Source organism: Euprymna scolopes, chromosome 1, assembly GCF_053919585.1.
Source record: "Euprymna scolopes isolate OS-2025 chromosome 1, ASM5391958v1, whole genome shotgun sequence".
Lineage (NCBI taxonomy): Eukaryota > Metazoa > Mollusca > Cephalopoda > Sepiida > Sepiolidae > Euprymna > Euprymna scolopes.
The window spans coordinates 41336911-41358074 of record NC_136482.1 but is presented as its reverse complement, the minus strand read 5'-3'; the positions used below and the strand labels follow the sequence as shown (position 1 = coordinate 41358074).

The 21164-nt window shown below is 32.5% G+C and overlaps 1 protein-coding gene across 5 annotated transcripts in view; it reads right to left on the bottom strand.

Moving 5' to 3' along the window:
• Positions 1 to 2547: 2547 nt before the first annotated feature.
• LOC145293851 (uncharacterized) overlaps positions 2548 to 21164 on the bottom strand; it is a 3143230-nt gene continuing 3124613 nt past the window's right edge. For 4 of the 5 annotated variants that reach the window (XM_080140596.1, XM_080140684.1, XM_080140956.1 and 1 more), the window contains 2 exons: positions 18436 to 18718; positions 2548 to 4208 (listed from right to left, as the gene is read on the bottom strand). In XM_080140596.1, the coding sequence (XP_079996722.1) occupies positions 2559 to 4208; positions 18436 to 18714 (1929 nt within the window). In that variant the 5' untranslated portion in view covers positions 18715 to 18718 and the 3' untranslated portion in view covers positions 2548 to 2558. Of the gene's footprint in view, positions 4209 to 18435; positions 18733 to 21164 lie in introns of all 5 variants that reach the window. The other variant, XM_080140773.1, reaches the window with a different exon arrangement.

The window sequence follows — 21164 nt, the reverse complement described above, 5'->3', positions numbered from 1 at the left end:
TATATATTTCATTTATGTTATGGTATGTATTTCTACACATTAATTTACAATCTATTTTAAATTAACTTTCCTAAAATAGACTTTTACATTTCATTAATAAATTATTCGAAACGAAAAAATCGGATAATGGACTTTCACCAATCGTATATATATATTTTAATGTTTTCATTTCAGCATTTAATGCATTATCATCAAAGCAATTTTTTGACACACTGCAATTTTCGTTTCCAAACTCATATATACACGCGCAAATATTAATCAGCAGAATATATCGAGTTGAGAACAATAAATTATTATATATGACGTTTACAAAATCAGAAAAAAACGTCATTGTTGTCAGCATAAACAGAATATATTTTTGTCGAAACTATCGTTGTGTAATTTCTAGTTGAAACATACGTTAAGCAAATCAAAAATGTATTTTATTTTTAAACCTTCAATGATTGTATTTGTATATGAAGAAATATATATATATATATATATATACATAGTAATAAAGATGTATATGATTATATATATAATTATATATACACATATATATATATATATATATTTAAATATATATATATATATATATATATAGTTAAGTAAGCAATCTTTAATTATTAGCAGACAACTAAAAAATGTTTAATAAGCTACATACAAATAGAAACAAGCGAAGATACGGTGCAAATATTTCTATCAATAATCCCATCAGAGAACCTGTGTTATACTGAGTTTCATGTTTTGTTTTTGGACAACGTTTCTCATGGAGACTGAACTCGTGCTATGGTCAGAAATTGCCGGGCCGTTTATGTAAATTTACTGAATGCTTCCGAACCCCTGAGTCCAAGAATTTGTGGTAGCGAACGTCGTTTTAAATGAGAAAAATATTATCTAGGGTAACAATATTATTAAATAAATAAATATTAATCGCGAATTGAAGAAAGCGTCATAAAAAATAATCATATAAAAATCAAGTATATACTGTTTTATCTCAGTTCTTTGAAAATCATTAAATAAATGCTATTAAACTTGACTATCAATGAGCGATTTATTCCTTGATTTTAACATTCGTAAACTTTCGTATAAATTGTCTAATAATTGTTTATTGCAATTTCACCGTAAAAGTAAACAGAATAGTGTATGTATAACTCAATTAATTGTCCATGTAATTATAATAAAAGTAATAATATATTTTTGACTGGTAATATTGGACATCTTTTGTCAAGAAAAAAAAGGAATCATCCATTTAGCACTTTCTGACGATAGACTTACTCTGCTCGAGAAAATATTTATGACAGCGCGGACTTGATTATTTTTTAATATAAAACAACACAGTTCAATATATAGAATTACCTAGGGATGTAAATCTCTATTTCAATAATAAGCAGTTTACAATATTTTTATTAGACGATCTTTAAAATTATTTTTATAAATATATTTTATGATACGCTTTGGTGCCATAACTTAAATTAACATTTAACTGTAACAACGCAAACTCATTGGCCTTATCTTTAATTTCCATCCTTATTATATTAATATGTTTAGTTATAATTAGTAATGTGTTCTTAAACATGCAAAAAACGTAATAATACTCCTAGTGTTTTATATGGGTATGTGTGAGTTATAATGCGCTTTCACCATGTGTTTACGTTCGTTATCACCGTCTAAAATCATGATATAATGTGAGATGTTTCTGATACTTACCAATCATACTTATAGATCTATCGACAAAACTTTGGGAAACTATTTGTTTCAATCGTATATTTAACTTAGAAACTAATATTATGTTCCGCTAAAATGATAAATTTATGTATATTTTGTTTTTTGTTAAATTTTACAACAAATATCTGTCCGATTTTCAAGCAACAATTGCGCTATATTTATATTTAAAAAAAATTAAACTTTTATGTTGCAAAGAGGCGAAACATGTTTCTTCCATTCTGAGAGAAAGAAGAGAGGGAAAGAAAGATGCGTTTTTTTGTCGGTCTGTCATTTATAAAACAGCATACGAAATTGCAGATATACGACACTTTTTGAGTGTTGCAAAAATATTTGCTGCAGAATTTTATTTTCTGCCTGAAAATGTATACTTTTCTGGGTATAAACATATGCAGACATGCTTTTGTATTATTGAACTGATTCGAGCGAATGCAATAAAAATGGAAACTAAGGATGAACTAATTTATGTTTTCAATTTGGCGAGGGCTTTAACTGTAGTAAGAAGGCGAAAAATAATATTTTCTCTGTTTTTTTTTTCTTAAGTTTTGCTTAAGTCTGCATTTTTTTTAATATTCATAAAGCTATTGCAAAATGAAAATTAAACGTTAAGACAATCTTGCAATATAGCATTCGTTTTCTTAAATTTAGTCGCGTACAAATTCGCATGTATGCATATTTTTATATACACATATACCTATCCACATATGCATATATATATATATATATATATATATATATATATATAAAATAGGATGTGTGCGCATCTGTATATATATATATATATATATATATATATATATATATATATATATATTTCAGGTTTACATTAAATACTTTTATTCATTTATTTTTTATCACTGGAACGCTAATAACATTAAAAAGCATAATACTGTTCCTAAGCCACGGATTTTGTTGGCGCGAGAAGACTTTTCAATTAATGCTATATTTTTTCGCGAGGATTTGACCTGTTCGCGCCACGCTTTCTCCACTTTCATACAGTCATTGTTTGCAATAAGACTCAGTCGATTTAAAGGTTTCTCTGCATGTTTGATTACCGCCTCAGCATGTATCCTATTGCACATCGATGCAGGCAGCATAATCAACTCTTTATTATCGATGATCATCCAACAAAGATATTCATCGGAAGGATCTTTCGTCTGAGTTACGATTGTATCATACTCATCTATGAACTTCATTGATGCCAGGCAGTAATACTGGGCGTGTGTTCGGTGATTGCCCGCATCATCCTTCATCATCAACACCATTTCGTGAGGAGTCAAATGGATGTCGTGTAGTAGACAACCCTGTCGGGATTTAGCGTCCCGGAACGCTAACGACGTGCCCAGTCCTGCTGGTAAGTTGCAAGAAACAGTGCGCCTGTCGTAATCTCGGACAATATTCTGTAATGGAATGATGTTATTTTCCATCGAGATGCCGATCTGAGGCGATGGTAATTCATAAGGTGGATCCTTTTGAACGAAGCGATCTTTGTTACACACTTGATCATGCAGGTTGTGGGTAAAATTGAATGGCCAGATCACCGTGTCGCCAACTCTGTACCGCATCACTGACGGTGACGTCTCCTGCAGTTCAATACACATGAAGCGTGGATAGCATCCGTTGTCGAATTTCTTCGTGAGCACACGTCGACGGGAGTAGTTTCCCTCGCCCGCATCGATACAGCGCCAGTCCGGTACGCCGCTGATGTTGACCGTGTTGTTTCGGATAACGATTTTGCTAGTGCCGGTGCGGACGTGCCGCACCCAAGTGCCGTGCATGACCTTAGGGAAGCTGCAGGCCCGAAGACTATCTGACGGGCCGATCAGGAAGTTGCATCCATTGCAGAACTGAATACAATTCATCTTGAAATTGACACACTGCCTCGGGTTGCGACATCTGTCGGTCTCGTCGCTGCATATGCTTTTTACGACATGGTGGTACATTTTGAATACTATATATTTTCGCTCTTTGTGAAATATGGTCTTGGTGTCGCAAATTTTGTCCAAGAAAAACAAGATCTTCTTAACCATACCTTCATCGTCATACTCCACCCGCATGCAAAAATACTCGAAGCTATTACTGTCACGTATGATGACATAGTCGTGGCCTCTCTCTTTCCAGCTAGCCGTACAAGTAAAGCGGTTTTCGGCTTTCAGATTCCAGTCTGATTGTCGGCAGTTTTTCTCTCGAATTCTGATTAAAAGTCTTTCCTCATTGATGCAGGAGCTTTCTAGACGAGACGGCAAGAAGGTACTGGAGCACACCTTCTCACCGTTTGGTAACGATATATCAAAATCATAACCACCTTGAAACGGGCAAGCTACTTCGGTTTCGCCGAACAGCTGGACGGATATCAGTGGCCAATCGTCCATCATCATACGGGTTTCGTTGCAAACGTTTTCTATAGAGGAACTCAGAGGAGACATGCGAATCTGCATCACTGCAGCGCTACGTTTTATGAACTGCATGCAAAGATATTTCGTATTCGGATCATCATTTTCTTCCTGCAATGAGAAGAAAGATATTTATTAATAATAAATAAAACAGGAACCTATACATTATAGTCGTTCAATCAAATAAAAATCATTAAATATAAAAAGCATGACACATCAATGAAAATCAATTATGCGGTGAAATATCTGTTAATAAACGTTTATATCGATCATGTTTCTTTTTATTCTAATTCAACAAGGAAATCAAATCCCCCGTTTCTGATTATTTTTGCTAATTTGAAAATATAATTTCTCTGATTAACGAACTACAAACATTGACCGCACAGTAATAGTAAAACGTGGTGTAGTATATCATTACGAATGCTAACTAACCAAAAAGAAATAATGAATTGGAGGATGATATGGTAACAGAAAATATATTACAATACCCCCAGTATTTCATAAAAAGGTTGAAATATACTAACCCCCACACTACATATTACGATATTAGATAAAAATATACTAAACCAAACACTACATATTACGTAATGTATCAATAAATGCTTGTAAATATTAACATTATTAACATATATTTAGAACCATTAGTATATGTTTAAAAATAGTTTGCCTCGTGCAAATTTAGTGCTGAGGTGGTTGAGATCATTGTACTTTAGAGTAGGCAAGTGATATATTGTATCATTTTTGACTAGTTATGACTACGAAAACGTATTTCCTCTAAGTAGTTGATGGCAATCTTCCTAACTTGTACAAAATGTATTTTCTTCGATATATTTTGTGAAAATTATCATTTCAGATAAAATATATGTTACCAACACTCTACATCCTCACGACGTCGGACCTTTATCTCTGACCTAAAAAAGGATACACACGCGCGGGCACACACACAACCATATATATATATATATATATATATATATATATATATATATATATATATATATATATATATATATTCATTTTTCTTTAACTTTTTTCTTCTAGGGGATGGGACATACAACCAGATGTCTGACATTTACCCCTATTTTAGTGAGTCCAACCAAGAGATCTTTTCAGGATTCTAGCCGTCCCTTTCAGTGCAATCGTTTGTATTTCACTTGCACTTGGTTCACCGGGTATGCTTGCTATGTACTTTTTAAAGTTCTTTTTCATAAGCCCAGTTTCTCCTATGATGACTGGTATAATTGAAACGTCTTTAAATTTCCAATTTCGTTTCATATCATACATAAGTCCTTGATACTTTATCTTTTCCCTCTAAGCTCTGCGTGTGTGTGTGTGTGTGTGTGTGGCCAAATTTCGTATATATTATTATAAGGTCGAGATTTAAAAAGTAAAATAAGAAGTATTTGTGTGTCATCAGCTGTAATCGAAAATTAAACTGTAGCAGCGAAAATTGGGGTCGTTACCACTGTAGCTACGTGATCCGAATAGAAATCGTTAAAAATAAAGTAAGATGAATGTCGAAAATGTATAACTATTGTTCTCAATTTTTAAAAATTTGAGACCCCTTAAAAACAAATTTCGCCGAGTAAAGACACATAAAAGGACGTCCCATAAAAAACGCAATCATTTGAGGCCTTGTAATATTTATTTTTGGAGGAGCTGGAGGTTGAAAATATGGCGACAGACAAACAGACATATAGCTGTTTTTATATATTAGACTGGCGAGTAGGGAGCGGCTGGTGTTGCTTGTTTGTATAATACGTTTAAATATAATATTTTCGTTTGTCCAGATTTCGTATGCAATAGAAGCACGAGATACAATTGCTCTAGAATACGTTTTTTTTTCGGGTTACGATGTTTCCCCCTTTCCAGTTATGTCATTTCGCCACCTTACGGTGTTATTTATATTGTTATTTGATTATATGTGCGAGTATTATATACTGTACTGTCTTTTGTTACTGATTGCAATTCCTAATTCCGGTGATATACTATATATTATTATAGAGACGTGATTTCACAAGTAAAACAAAAAAGTATTTGGGTGCCGTCACCTAGAATCAAAAGTGTAGCATTCAAGCTAGTAATGTTACCACGATACCAATGTGGCACGCATATGTAGTAAAAAAAGAAAACGAAAATAAATGTACAAACTGTACAACGAGTTTAACCCATGCTTGACTCATTAAAAACAACTTCCACCGGCTGAAGACACATTGAAGAACGATCAGTAAAAATTCAATAATTTGGGACTCCAAGCACCGTTCTACGACTTTTATTTCAGTAGAGATAGTGTGAAAATATGGAGACAGACAGACTGACATATAGATTATTATATATTAGATATATAATAGCCGGGTTGACTTTTCCCAGGCGTAAAATAATCTTCAATATGATATTTCGTATATATTATTATAGAGTTCTGATTCCAAAGTTTAAAAAATATGTATATTTATATTTGGATGCCATCAGCTAAAATCGAAAAGAGAAAATGTAGCATTGAAAGCTGAAGACGTTACTAGTATACCAACGTGACACGAACATAAACTGAATAAAAATTTAAAAAATTAAAAATAAACTTCGATGAATGCACAAAGTATATAACGATTTGTACAATTTGACCAATTTTTAACCCATTAAAAACTATTTTACAGGCTGAACATACATTAAACGTGGTTTTTAAAAATCTAATCATCTGAGGCAGGTAACGCTGCACTGGGATTTGGAGTTTCGGAGGAGATAGACTTACAAAATATGGAAAAGAACAGAGATATAGCCTTTTATATAATGAATATACATAAACTAACTGAGAAATGGATAAAAATAATGTTTAATAAAAAAGCAGAAGTATCAAGATAATAGAAACACTACATGGTTAGTAGTAGCAAGTTATAAATCACATCTAAATATGATCTAATTTCATTTTTGTCTTCATGTTCGTCCTTCTGAACCTTATTATTTAATAAAGTCATATATCTTTTATTCCTGTCTTTATTAATGAAACATACACACAGGCACACACACACACATATATATGTATATATACACACATATCTATGCATGTATGTATATATATATATATATATATATATATATATATATATATATATTAATATTTTTTTTGACTAAAGTAATCCTCTAGTACAGATAACATTTTCGTGAATTTTTATTAGGATGGATCATCAGAATTTTGTTTTGCCTGAATTGTTCGATAGATTATTAAATATGTTATTTATTCAAATTTACAATGATCCTTAATATGATGATGTCATACGTATATATATATATATATATATATATATATATATATATATATATATATATATATATTATTTATATTATATATATTTGGTCAGTATATATCTATTACTATTCTAAATTATATTTGGAGTAGTAATTACAGAATCCAAGTTTGAAAAGTTTATATTTAAGGGGAAATATGAATTAACAAACGCAAATTATTGGATACACTTAAAAAAATTTATTTTTCTGAAATAAACTTAAATGACATCGTCTTAGCGTGTTGCAACAATGCAAACGAGTCATCACGTACCAATCAAAGAGCTTTACATTAAAATACTTTTATAAAATTATTCCAGTTTTGGCTCACTCTCTCAAAGTCAACGAGTTCATTTAAAAAATGTCTAAAACGAAAGAGTTGTCAATAGATATTCGTCAAAAAATCAGTGATAAGCACAAAGAAGGACAAGCGTATCGAATAATATCAGGGAAACTTAATCTACCACTTAGTACATTTGGAAACGTTATTAGAAAGTTTAAAACCCTGGTGAAGTTGTTGCAAATCTTCCATGATGTGGTCGGCCAAGGAAATTAAACGAAAAATAATCAAGGTGAGTAAGCAGAATGGTACAAAAGATATTGTCTTAATTGTGGTGAAATTCAAACCGACTTCAGAGAAGCTGGGACTAATGGGAGCAAAGATACAATCACTAGTGATCTAAATCGTGAACGTTTTGTATCAAGAAAAGTTTATTGAAGCTTAAACATGTTAGATCACGTTTGAATTATGTTAAAACATATGGGGAACAACCCCAAGAATTTTGGAATAAGGTAATTTGGTCAGACGAAACGAAAATTGAAATCTTTGGAAGAAACACAACAACACATATATGGCGTAAAAATGGCACCGCCTATAACAAAAAGAATACCATTCCTACGGTAAAGTTTGGCGGTGGTTCAATTATAGTATGGGGGTGTTTTTCATCCAAAGGTACTGGTGAACAAGGAATCATCAATGGTAGAATTAATGGACGTGTGCACGGGAGGATTTCTGGAGAAAAACGTCCAGAAATCTGCTGATTTGTTGGGACATAATAGCAATTTCGTGTTTCAGCAGGACAATAATCTCAAGCTTACTGCCAAACTAACCAAAGAATGGCTTAGAAATTAGGAAGTGACGTTCTTATTTGGCCTAGTCAGTTTCCAGACCTCAACCCAATTGAGAATTTGTGGAATATATTGAAGATCAATGTTCACAAGAAGGATCCACAAAATATTCAACATCTAGAAAAGTTCTGCAAAGTACTATGGCGCAAAATACCTGCATGTCTTTGCAAAATACAGGTGTACAAATATAGAAAGCCATCGGAAGCTATTGAACTCAATAAAGGCTGTGCAGCTAAATATTATATCAATGTATCCAATATTTTGCGTTAGTTAATTTATATTTTTCCTTTAATATAAAGTTTCTTAACTTTAATTTTGTAATTACTACCCCAAATATTAGTTAGAATAGTAATAAGAATATACTGACCAAATTGTAGGTAAAATCTTGAACGCTACTTAAAGTTATGAAGAAAATGGTATGTATCCAATACTTTTGCGTGGCACTGTATATATATATATATATATATATATATATATATATATATATATATATATATATATATAGAGAGAGAGAGAGAGAGAGAGAGAAAGGGGAAAAAATAGACATAAAAATTTAGCGTTAAATATTAAAAATTAACATTTTTTACAATTTTCATTAAGAAAAAATTAAAGATATAATAATGATAACATTAATAATAAAAGTAATAATAACAATAATAATAATAATAATAATAATAATAATAATAATAATAATAATAATAATAATAATAATAATAATCGATCATAGGGTGAGCTAAAGAAGATCTGATGCAGCTGGATCAGAAGACCAGGAAGCTTATAATCATGCATAACGCACCTGAAGTACGATGCTGACCGACTTTGCTTAAAAAGGAAAGCTGACGGGAAGGGACTGATTAGTATTGAATACTGTGTGAATGACCACAGAAAATAACTAGAAATCTATTAATGCAAAATACTGAAAAAATAATCATAGCAGCAAGAGACACGGAAAAATTTAATAAAACAGAAAATAGGGAAAAAAAAGGATAAGACAAGAAAAGAAAAATGGGAGGAGAAACGACTACAGGGACGAAAACACTTTGACATGGATGCGAAAATACACATAAACCGAGAAACTGAATCTTTAATAAGTGCAGCAGAAGACAACTCGATAAGAACAAATCACATCAAAGCAAAGATCGATAAAACAAGGAAACAGCAAATGCAGACTTTTTGGAAAAAAAGAAACGAAAGGATATACCATATAATAAGTGAATGCAGCAAACTTCCCCCCCCCAAATACAAGAATAGACACACCGAAGTGGGAAGCGTAATACATGTGGAATTATGCAAACAACTGTATCTCGAACGCACAGATAAGTGGTACAAACATAAGCCGGAAACAGTACTTGAAAACGAGAATCACAAAGTCCTAAAGGACAGAGATACACACTGATAAACCCATCCAAGGAAGAAGCCCGGATGTCGTAATAATTAACAAGAAATAAAAGTCCTGTCAAATCGTAGAGTTTGCTGCTCCAGCTGACCACAGGGTGAATATCAAAGAAAAAAAAAAGAAACGGATCAAATACACAGAGCAAACCGAAGATAAAATTTATATGACAGATGAAGAAAGTAAAAAAAAAAATACCTATCATAGTAGGAACACTAGGAACAATCAAAAAAAACTTTGAAAAAAGAATGGAAGAAATTGGAATCAAAGGTATGACTGGAAAAATTCAACGAACAACAATAATGAAAACAGCTTTAATATTAAGAATACTCATTGAATGTGGGAACTAGCACACAGGAGCAATACGCGCGGGCGAGACGAAATGTTGCTAAAGCAAAACGTGAAACACTACATGGAACCAAGAATACTGAAGCCGCCTATCTATGTTCTCTAACCCAACCCACATACTCCTCCCTTTGGAACACTTATACCCCCCAAATACAAGAGTGAGCACCAATAACCAAGTAAAATCAAGGAAGAAGGAAAGATCGAGGAACTGACCAGGCTTCATCGGATAAGTGCAAAGACAACTGGGATCTTGGGGAGGATTATTGCCATCAGAATTCCAGTGAAAACCAATAGCCCCTTCCAATGAGAAACCAATGGCAAGCAACTATTGCGATAATGCAAATTTATTTGCAAATGTTATCGAACGAGGGGAGAGTACTGGAAACCTGGGGAGACTTGTTGTCACTCAGCTTCCAGAGAACACCACAGGCTGTTTTCAAGTAGAGATATGTTATGACCTGTGTGAAAGCTCCTTATGATCCAATAAAACTATATTCGCACAAGTTTCGTATTTAAATCCAAGCTAAGCCGAAAAGCTGTTGAAACAGTTCGCGATACCAACACATCATTCTTTTTTTTTTACACGCACAGTACAATCCTCGTTAAAGTAATTTCGTGGCGTGGACAAGAGTCTTTAAAATGATGAGCGTAGTGGTCAGCCATCAGATGTTTACACCGATCAGTAAAGATCCTTAGTAAGAGCCAATCATCGCACAACTGTTTGAAAACGTGTATTTGAATTAGATGTACACGATGATTTAAAACCACTTAAGAGAAATAGGAAAGACCAAACTTGATCACTAGGTGTATCAGAAATTAAACAATAAACAAATAAACGCTTTTATGTAGTGTCACCTTCCCTTCTTTTACGCAAGAAGAATGACCCGAATTCTGACTAGCGATGAAAAGTGGGTTCAGTTATTTATTAGACGCCGACGAAGCTCAATGACACCTACAAATGCCAGAATTGCGCCAAAAAACGGAATACTGACTGTTTGGTCGTCTTCGATCCCATACATTACAGTTTTTTTTTAATGCAGATGAAAGAATTACGGTAGAAAGGTTAACAAATTGATTAACTGCATTAGAACATCCACAATAATACCTTCAACAACTTCCACGCGATATGGCAGTTGAGTTGTGAGCCCAGGAATAACTCTTCCTGGTATCAGGTAACTAAAGCATATCATAAGGTGATGTACTATAAACGCACGATACCGAAGGTGTTGCACATAAAATCACTTCTAGTGCGTGCGATTACTATTGCAATACAACTAGACAGATCATGATCATGTCTGATACACCGGTCATGCGCTTTCTCAGTACATCGTGCATGATAAAACACTTAGAGAAACCGGCTACTACTAAACAAAACCTACCCCAAATACTAAGAATACACACTTCGAACATATGTTTACTAACGTTAATGGAGGGTCACTCAATTGATTTAATTACTTCAATTGGGTGTGGACGAGTAAATCATATAGACCGAAAGCGACAATGCTGGACCGGATGTTGCTAAATTTACCTTGCAGAACGGAACAAATTGGGATAGAACATTGTGTCTTATCTGTAATGCTCTCCAGGCATCACATCCTATAGACTTCAACATTTCCAAGCATCTCGGAAACTTTCCGCGTGATAAATCCTTAAAAAAATCTCGTCGATATCTAAGACACATTCAGCGACTTCATCGCCACCACAACAATAATATTTTGTGTTACATTATTTTCAAATATAGAAATATAAATACCTACTTAATTTACTCACATAAAATTAATATACGAAAGTATGGAGTCATGCGTAAACTTTAAGTATGTACTTCAAAAGTGCTCAATACGTAGGTAGAGCTAGTTAGTAATTTATATAATATATACATATATATATATATATATATATATATAAATATAGCGATTAAGCTACACTGAATATTCCGTGTTTCATCAACTCTAGGACTCCTCAGGCTTAAGGTTTATACTTATGAGTCCTAGAGTGCATGAAACGCGAAATATTTCGTGGCCTTACATAAAAGCAACATCAAAATTGCAGATAACAGACACCCCTATGTTTCAAAACACGTACACACATGCAGTGGAAACAGCTTCAAAATAATGCCAATCTTCCAAACAGACAATTATTTTTATTTACTTACACAGGAAAAAACACTTCATCACCGGATTCACTCCTGAACTGAACAGAGCCTAATATCATCACACAAAAACATGAAATGCAAGGTACACTTGCATGCACATCCATACACACACACATATACACACCCACACATAAATCAGAACCGACACATTAAAACACACACACGTGCGCGCATACAAACACACAAAGACATAACACCCTTATCTCTAATACAACACACTGAACAATACCAACACTACTTAACCTCGAAACCACCAACACAAGGAAACACCTAGAACCATAGTATAATATATGTTCCAACACCTCGCTCCCTCCTCAGCCAGTGGAGGAGAACCCCCTAATGACTGAAACAACTATCATCCCTTCTATCATCCCCCTCCCATACCTATACCTCTCCAATTGCCCCCCTCTGGGGAACAACATCTTTCCCACACTATGAACCGATCCTGGGTCTGGCCATACCCACATGGGGGGGACAAATAAATAGAAACATTAAAAAATCCCTATACATATTTTAAATACACCCCTCTTTCTAAACAAACATAATATAAGGAATACCCGAAAAGACTAAAACGAAAAATCGCAATACTAAAATCCAAGAATCCAAAAAATAAATATCAAAATAGAATGAAAGCACCCCTACCCTTATTTCAGAAGAGCTGGTCCTCATTCCTCACACATACACATTAGTAACGACCTCGGATCACAGTCACCTTCCTAGGAAATACATAAACTCATAATACTATAAAACAGTATACACATTCTCAAACCAATAAAAACAAACACACACACGCACACACACGCGCACACACACACCCTACCCCACCCTAAAGGAAAAGAAAAAACACTAACAGGAAGAGAGAGCGACTACAGCCAGGTCATCGGCCTCGACAAGCCCAATAAAAGAGTAATAAAAATTGAACATGCTAATGAATAATACACACTTACAAGCCTCCACCCCTTGGAAACACGTCAAATGAACTACGAAAATTGCCATTTTTACATCTCCAACACATTTTAAAATAATTTCTGACGAGGACGCTTCACAGAACGTCTGAAACGCGCGTAAAAACGAATATGAAAAGCCAAGACACGGAATAATAAAATAATGTTAAAAAATACACATTGTTGGTGACTACTGCTTTATATATATATATATATATATATATATATATATATATATATATATATATATATATTGAATGTGTATGTTGAGCAAAAAAAAGTGGTAGTAGGAAGGCAGTCTCGAACCTGTACCGCAAAGGAGGAAAAGAACGGGGTTAAACCTAACGTTTATGCTGTTACGACCACCGCCAAGCCGGAAGTTACATTTTTTTTTAATTACGTTTAGACAATCTAAAGGAGAGCATAACTTTCAAAAATATCGGCGAAAAAAGTGACCCCCTGTGGAAAAGTGCCTTGTTCAATGGGGAAGATATAATGTGTTTAGCCAATTATTCGATATTTATCGTATGAAAGTTCGAACTCTAAAACGATACTGATCTTGGTAAAGTCCGTCACCTCTATTCAAAGTTTAAGGCAGACATGCAAACAGGCATACGTACATACACTTATATATTGGTAACTAAAATTTTTCGACCCAAACTGATGAAAAAGCTTGACCTATATCTGAATACCCTTTATGTAAAATTTCAAATATTTATACCAGAAATTGTCCGATTAATTTGTAATTTGTTACTATTATGACCTCTTAAAATTTATTGTTTTGGGCTCAAATCAAGTTATTAAGTTAGATCCATGTCTAAAATTTCAAGTGCATAGACCCAAAATTGTTTGGTAGAGGTCTCAAAGGTCAAATCGTTGAACTTTGACGCCTTAATCGAATAATATCTGGCCATAAACCGATTACATCAATTTTCCCAAATCTCAGTACCCTGTATATCAACTTTCGAGACTGTAGACTAAACATTGACAGAGTTATTGCGTAGGGAAATGTACACAGAAACACACAGAGATGCACACAGAGACACGTTCACTTTATATATATATAAATATAAATATATATATATATATATATATATATATATATATATATATATGTATATATGGGGGGTTGCGTATTTATACATATATATATATATATATATATATATTTTATATGTATATATATATATATATATATATATATATATATACATATATGGGAGTGTGTGTTTATATATATATATATATATATATATATATATATATATATATATATATATATATAGTGAGGGGTAAATATTGTCATTTCAATAGTATTATTATTATTAATCTAATTATTACAACCTCCGGTGGGAAATAGTTGGTGCAGAATAAAAACTTTCGCGTTTTACGTTTTGTCACGCACCATTTCAATGTTTTAGGGGGTACTGGTAGTGCATTAGGGCATGCTTAATTGAAAAAGAAAAGTTTTCTTTCTAAAATTCATTTAGAGTTTACTCCATGCACATTTATTTGTTGTCTGTTATATAATCTATTTTTAAAAATACCCGCAGTGGCTATATAAATATGGAAAATGTAGCTGATGCCAATGTGGAAGCTTAAAAGAGAAGTGATAAGAGAGACTTGAAAAATTCAAGACGAACAGCAGTTCTGCAAGTGTTGCTACAAAGGTCTAAAGGGCGCATTCTAGAACGACGTGCAATCAAAGATGTTGCCACAAAATTCGGTATAAGAAGAAATACTGTAGGCAGAATTTGGTCACGAGCACTAAACTGTTCGTCCGATATATCGGTGCCAATGGATTCTTTGAGCCGTAAGTTTCTCTTTGGCTGAAAAAAAGAAAGACTATGGTTCACAGTTGGCAAAAAAACACCATTCCCTTGAGATAAAGAACCACTTTTAGGCCTACTACTCAATCATGTGGAATACCTGAGACAACATTCATAGCAAGGATGAAAGATGGCGAAATCTGGGCACATTCAAATGCTGTAAAACCGCTTCTCAAGATAGAAAACATGAAATGTGGCGTTGAGTTTTGCCGTTCGAAGTTGGATTTAAGTCGAGGAACTTTATGTTTGATATCATACATATTGATGATAAATGGATTTACATAAACGCAAAATGCAAGGGCATTTTATTTAGGCAAAGACGAACATGACCCTTTTAGAACCATTAATAGCAAGCGTTTCATTACAAAGGTAATATTTCTTGCTGCCCTGGCTCGACCCCGTTGGCATCCACATCGCAAATGTTCCTTTCACGGGAAGGTTGGAATTTGGCCATTTGTCAAACAAAAGCCGGCTAAACGTAACAGTAGAAACAGGCCTGCTGAAACAATGGTAACTAAAGTCATGGATATAATCACAAAAATTCAGATTTGTGAATTCCTTATTGAAAACATCTTTGTTTCCACACAGAACGAATGGCCAGGTGGATCCATTGCACAACAAATAATAATTCAACAATACAATGCTAAGCCACACGCACCTCCAACGGACCCGGTGTTTAAATAAGAATCGGAGAGATTAGGGCTGAATATTGAACTGGTTAACCAGCCTACAAACAGTCTGGATTTGAATGTGCTTGACCTAGGTTACTTCAATCCAATCCAATCCATTCAACACCAAAAAGCTCCTAAGAATATTGATGAATTAATTGAAGCAGTTAAAACCAGCTTAGAATTAGAAAAATCAAAGTTGAACAACATTTTCCTGACATTGCAGGAGACAATTTTGGCTGATGGTGGCAACAATTACAGGCTTCAGAACATGTCAAAAGCACAGCTAGAAAGAAAAGGAAAACTTTCCAAAAATTGAAATGTAAATTAGCATAATTGAATAAATTGTTAGATATTTTAGCTTTTTTGCATTATTTTTTTTAATATTCATTTAATAATACATTGTAAAAATGTACGTACAATCAATTGTCAATTTAATTAAGTATAATTATTTGGTTAACCTGTATTTTCTTTCGAAAGTACTGCCTTATAAAACTTGAAACTTGTATGCACCAAGTATTTCCGACCAAACTGAAAATGTTTGTGCACCAACTATTTCCGACCGGAGGTAATATTATTCATGAACCCTCATAAAAAAAATTGGGAGAAGTTATAAAAATTTATTTATCGATATGCGGATTTTCTTTTAGGAGTGTTAACACTATTTATGGACCTAGGCTGTTAGTTATAAAAGTACATATACAATTACATCTTATTCCTAATAGAAAAATATGTTTCCTGGTAAAAAAAAAGCGGAATAATAAAATATGAATATGATGTAAGACATACTTTTGTCGCGGAGACGTACCGCCATTGGCTGATGAAAACGTTATCTTACAAGTAGATATACAACTGGATCTTATTGCTTATCCTCCTTACCTAAACACCACCGGGATGCATAAAACAATAAATAAGACGACGTCTTTTCATATTGGCCTTACAATACTTTTGGAGTAATAACGCGGAAGATTCTGGATAGCTTAAATGCCATATATGTTTATATCAACCTATATAGGTGTACGTATATATATATATATATATATATATATATATATATATATATATATATAATGAATTATATACACATAGTTTATGACGTAATTACATAATTCTGTTACTTAATCGAATGTTACAGCTGACAAGTTTAAACCCAATAAAATATTATAACACGTTTTTAAGACTAGGCTACCACTTTCACGTTCCAACATTCTGATTTAAGCCCAAAATAGTAAATTTTAAGGGGTAATAATCGTGGTCAAAATATTTTTAAAAATTGATCTCTCGCAATTTCTGGTCTAAACATTTGAAATTTTTACATTAAGTGTATTCAGACATATTACAAGTTTTCAATCGGTTTTTGGTCAGAAGTTTGATTTCGAAAGGGGTCGCTGTTCTAGAGATATTACGGTTGCGGTCTCTATCAAACTATTTAGCAAATGTTTGGTATAAAGATTTATAATTTTACATAAAGGGTAATCAAACATGCACACACTTTTTAATTAGGCTTTGGGCGAAAATCTGGCTGTCAAAAGTAAAAGTTGAAAGCGTTGCCTTTGCAGATTACCAAACTCCTCCGCTAATTTTGGATCTATACACCTGAAATTTCCGATGAGTAAAACCTATATATATATATATATATATATATATATATATATATATATATATATATATATATATATATATATATGCACATGACGTTACGAACAGTGCATAGAGTCCGAAGAAAGCTGGACATAATTGCTTGTATATATATATATATATATATATATATATATATATATATATATATATACATATATATATATACATATATATATATATATATATATATATATATATATATATATATATATATATATATGTTAGCCCAGTCTCTGCCGTGCATGTTATCATTGTAATGATTGACATTTATCCTTGGTAAATTATAACGTCATTTATTTACTCCAACTTGTCATCTAATTATATTGGGTGATGGTTTCCTTTTCCGACGTAAACCACTATAAATATATATTAACAGGAAACAAGCAAACATTATTTACACAGATTCTGACTACATACTAACAAATGTAACCCGTTTTTTTACGTTCTGGTTCTATAAGCTTGACTTTCACCGGATCTCAGACAAAAATATCATGAAGATACTAATGTATGTACATAATTTCTTTTTTTTACATATTTTTTATGCTCTCTTCACCCCTTCATCTTCTCATGCTGCATCATTATCCACTGTTCCTTTGTATCTTTTTTGTCATTTTTTACAATTTTTTTTGTATTAGTATCTGTTTTGTCATGTTGTCTTTATCAAGCGTTCTACAGTAACGAGAATAACTCGTTTATAATTTATTACAAAAACAAAAAATATTAATGCTCTTGAATTTTTAAAGATATTTCTGGTAAAATCTAAATGAATTTATATAAAAATGTAGTTTGGCAGCTATATAAAAAAAAATGTAATATATAATCGTTAGGTGGTGCTTTATGTGGTGTTCTATTTCTATTTCAGAACAAAATACGAAATAACCTTATATATTCCGTATTCGTACGCAAAAATCATGGATACATAATAAATACACATGTATGATTTCATTGGAGTGGCTCACCTGTGAAACAACAAACTTTCCGTTTTCTCTTTCTTCTTGGCAGTACCTTACGTACTCTTGACATTGTTTTATGCAAGATTTTGCATCCAGCTGCCCCCGCATAATGGTGGCTGTGTACCGGCCATCTGAATAGTTAACTCCCCATCCGTCGGGAACGTTAAGGAAGTCAGGGAAGTTACAATTGTAATTTGTGAAGGCTTCAGCTCCGTTGTAAAATATAGTTTGCCAGAAGATCGCAAGAATATAGAACAGGTCTAAGCTCTGGAATGATTTGGACATTTTGCTGAAAAGTATCAACTGAACAAAAATAGGTAAAAGGATTAAATAAATATATATATATATATATATATGTGTGTAAAATACGTTTATGAAACAAAAACACGTTTACCGTTTATTTCATGTAAATATAAGTATGTTAATAAAAGAAAATAAAGAAATAGTTCAAATTAACGAATAGATACGTTAAAAAAATATAATAAAAAATACAGGCGTTTACCAAATACCACCAAGATAATTTTACATCAAAACGTTTATAGAGATAAAGAGAAAGATATGTAATAATATTTTTAAAGTTATATATGCATAGTAAAAAGTAATTTTATAAATGTATTATACAGCGTTAAACAAGAAAATTGCGGTGAATATAGTACATTCACGAACAAGCGTAATAAAATGATGAAATTTACCGTAAACGATTTTAATCGTATTAAAAATAGTAGTGAATGGTTGATTCAATATTAAATCAATAAATATGTATATCATATAAAATAGATAATTAAATAAAAAGAATATTCATATTATTAAGAACATGAGTACGGTAAGAAAAACAAAATATACATTCAAGAAGATTGTTGAAAATTGGACATGTATAATATATTACATTTATGAAAATCGTTGGATAATTTATGTTGTGTTGTCAAGGATTCGATCGGAGTTGCAGTTGGAATATGTTTCAAAACAGGGTTGGTGAAAGTCAGCAGATCCGGGCATTTGAAAAAGAAAATAGAAAGATAGGAAAAAATTTAATACAAAAATTATATTATCTTTTTCGAAATGTTTTATTTTAATATCCGAACTACTATTCTCATTATGCTCTTTTTTCACATCGTTGTGATTGAGGTATTCTCCTAAAAGATTTTTCACATGTACATTATAAAAATCGAGTATATTTAAATCAAAATCAGTAATGCATAGATTCCAGAGTTTATTCCAACATTCAATAATTGTCAAATCTCTAAATACTCGAGTTCGATACTAATTATCTGGACATGAAAAGATGTATATTTCAGATATAGACATTAATATTCCTGAGCTGTTGTAGAGTCTACAATTATCTGAATTTATTCAAATATCCTTGAGTTGGAAATCAATAGGTTTCGGATTATAACTTCAATATTCCTAAGTTCGATCCAAAGATTCTATAGTGTTATATGGATATTTCATAGTTTTAACATATAGATATATCCAAGTTTGACACGATTTCGAAAAAGTGGATTTGAAAAGGTGCGGTAGTTGATGCAATTAAATTGTTATGAAAATAACAACCACAAGGCGAATAGTATTTTGATTAATCAAAATAATACATATTTTGACAAATTAAAACTTATTGCTTTTCATGAAATATAAAAACAACATGAAATGCGGATAAATACATTTGATAACAAAAAAAAGCAATATACATTTTATATTATATTTTAACAATTATCTATCTCTATCGAACTCCCATACACTTGAAGTTCCAGAAAACTACTCGGCGAATTTGAGTCTAATTTGCTTCATTATAACGAGTGTTCCTTAAAAATTATCCCGTATGCACATATGTAATACAACTGCTACATATATTACTACGAATATTTATTTTTAAAAAATGAAGATATAGCCGAAAGATAGCAAACAAAACGGTGACAGAGTTTGTCATGATTTTAATACGACTTAAGAGACACTCCTCAAATTATAAGTCTTATTGTTTTGATCATGATGCAGAACTACACTTAGAATTATTAACATTTTAACTCTTGCTGGTAAAAGAATAAAGAGACCAAAAATAAATAAAGATAAACAGTCGAAACAGTTTGCAAGCAAGGGACAGAAGCTGGTCGTTCGCTGTAGATTTTGCTACAGACTAAATGCCATTGGACATTTGACTTCGTGACATGATGTACTTTGCATTCCACGATATAGAAGTTTATAAGCGTAAGTAAATAAATATAATATTATAGAAAGAAATATGACTCCTAGTAGCAGTAATACGACAACATCCAATACTTAATCACATACTCTATGAATAACAGAGTTCAACTAAAAACATCTGTCATATTTAAGAGAATATTCATATACATAGCGTATTATAGGTGAAGTGTATAATACGCCACTAAAAACCGATGATACACTCCAATTCTTCATGCACTGACCACATCTGAGTAACATCCTCCACCCATCCTATAATCGGAAGTGAGAGTAGTTATTAAGCGGATGAGATTAGGTAAGGCTGTAGGAGTTGGTGGTGTTACTAAAGAATACTACAGCGCGGTGGTGAACCTATTGTTGATGTGTTTAATAAGTATCTATACAGCGGGTAATTTTCAGATTAATAGAGGAATGCATCAGTGGGGATCATTTATAAGAAAGGAGACTGCAGATATCAAGAACTATCGGTAAATCAGCCTTCTGCCAGTGACATACAAGGTATTCTTTCAGGGCGTGTTTAAACATATGCTACGGACACTAGA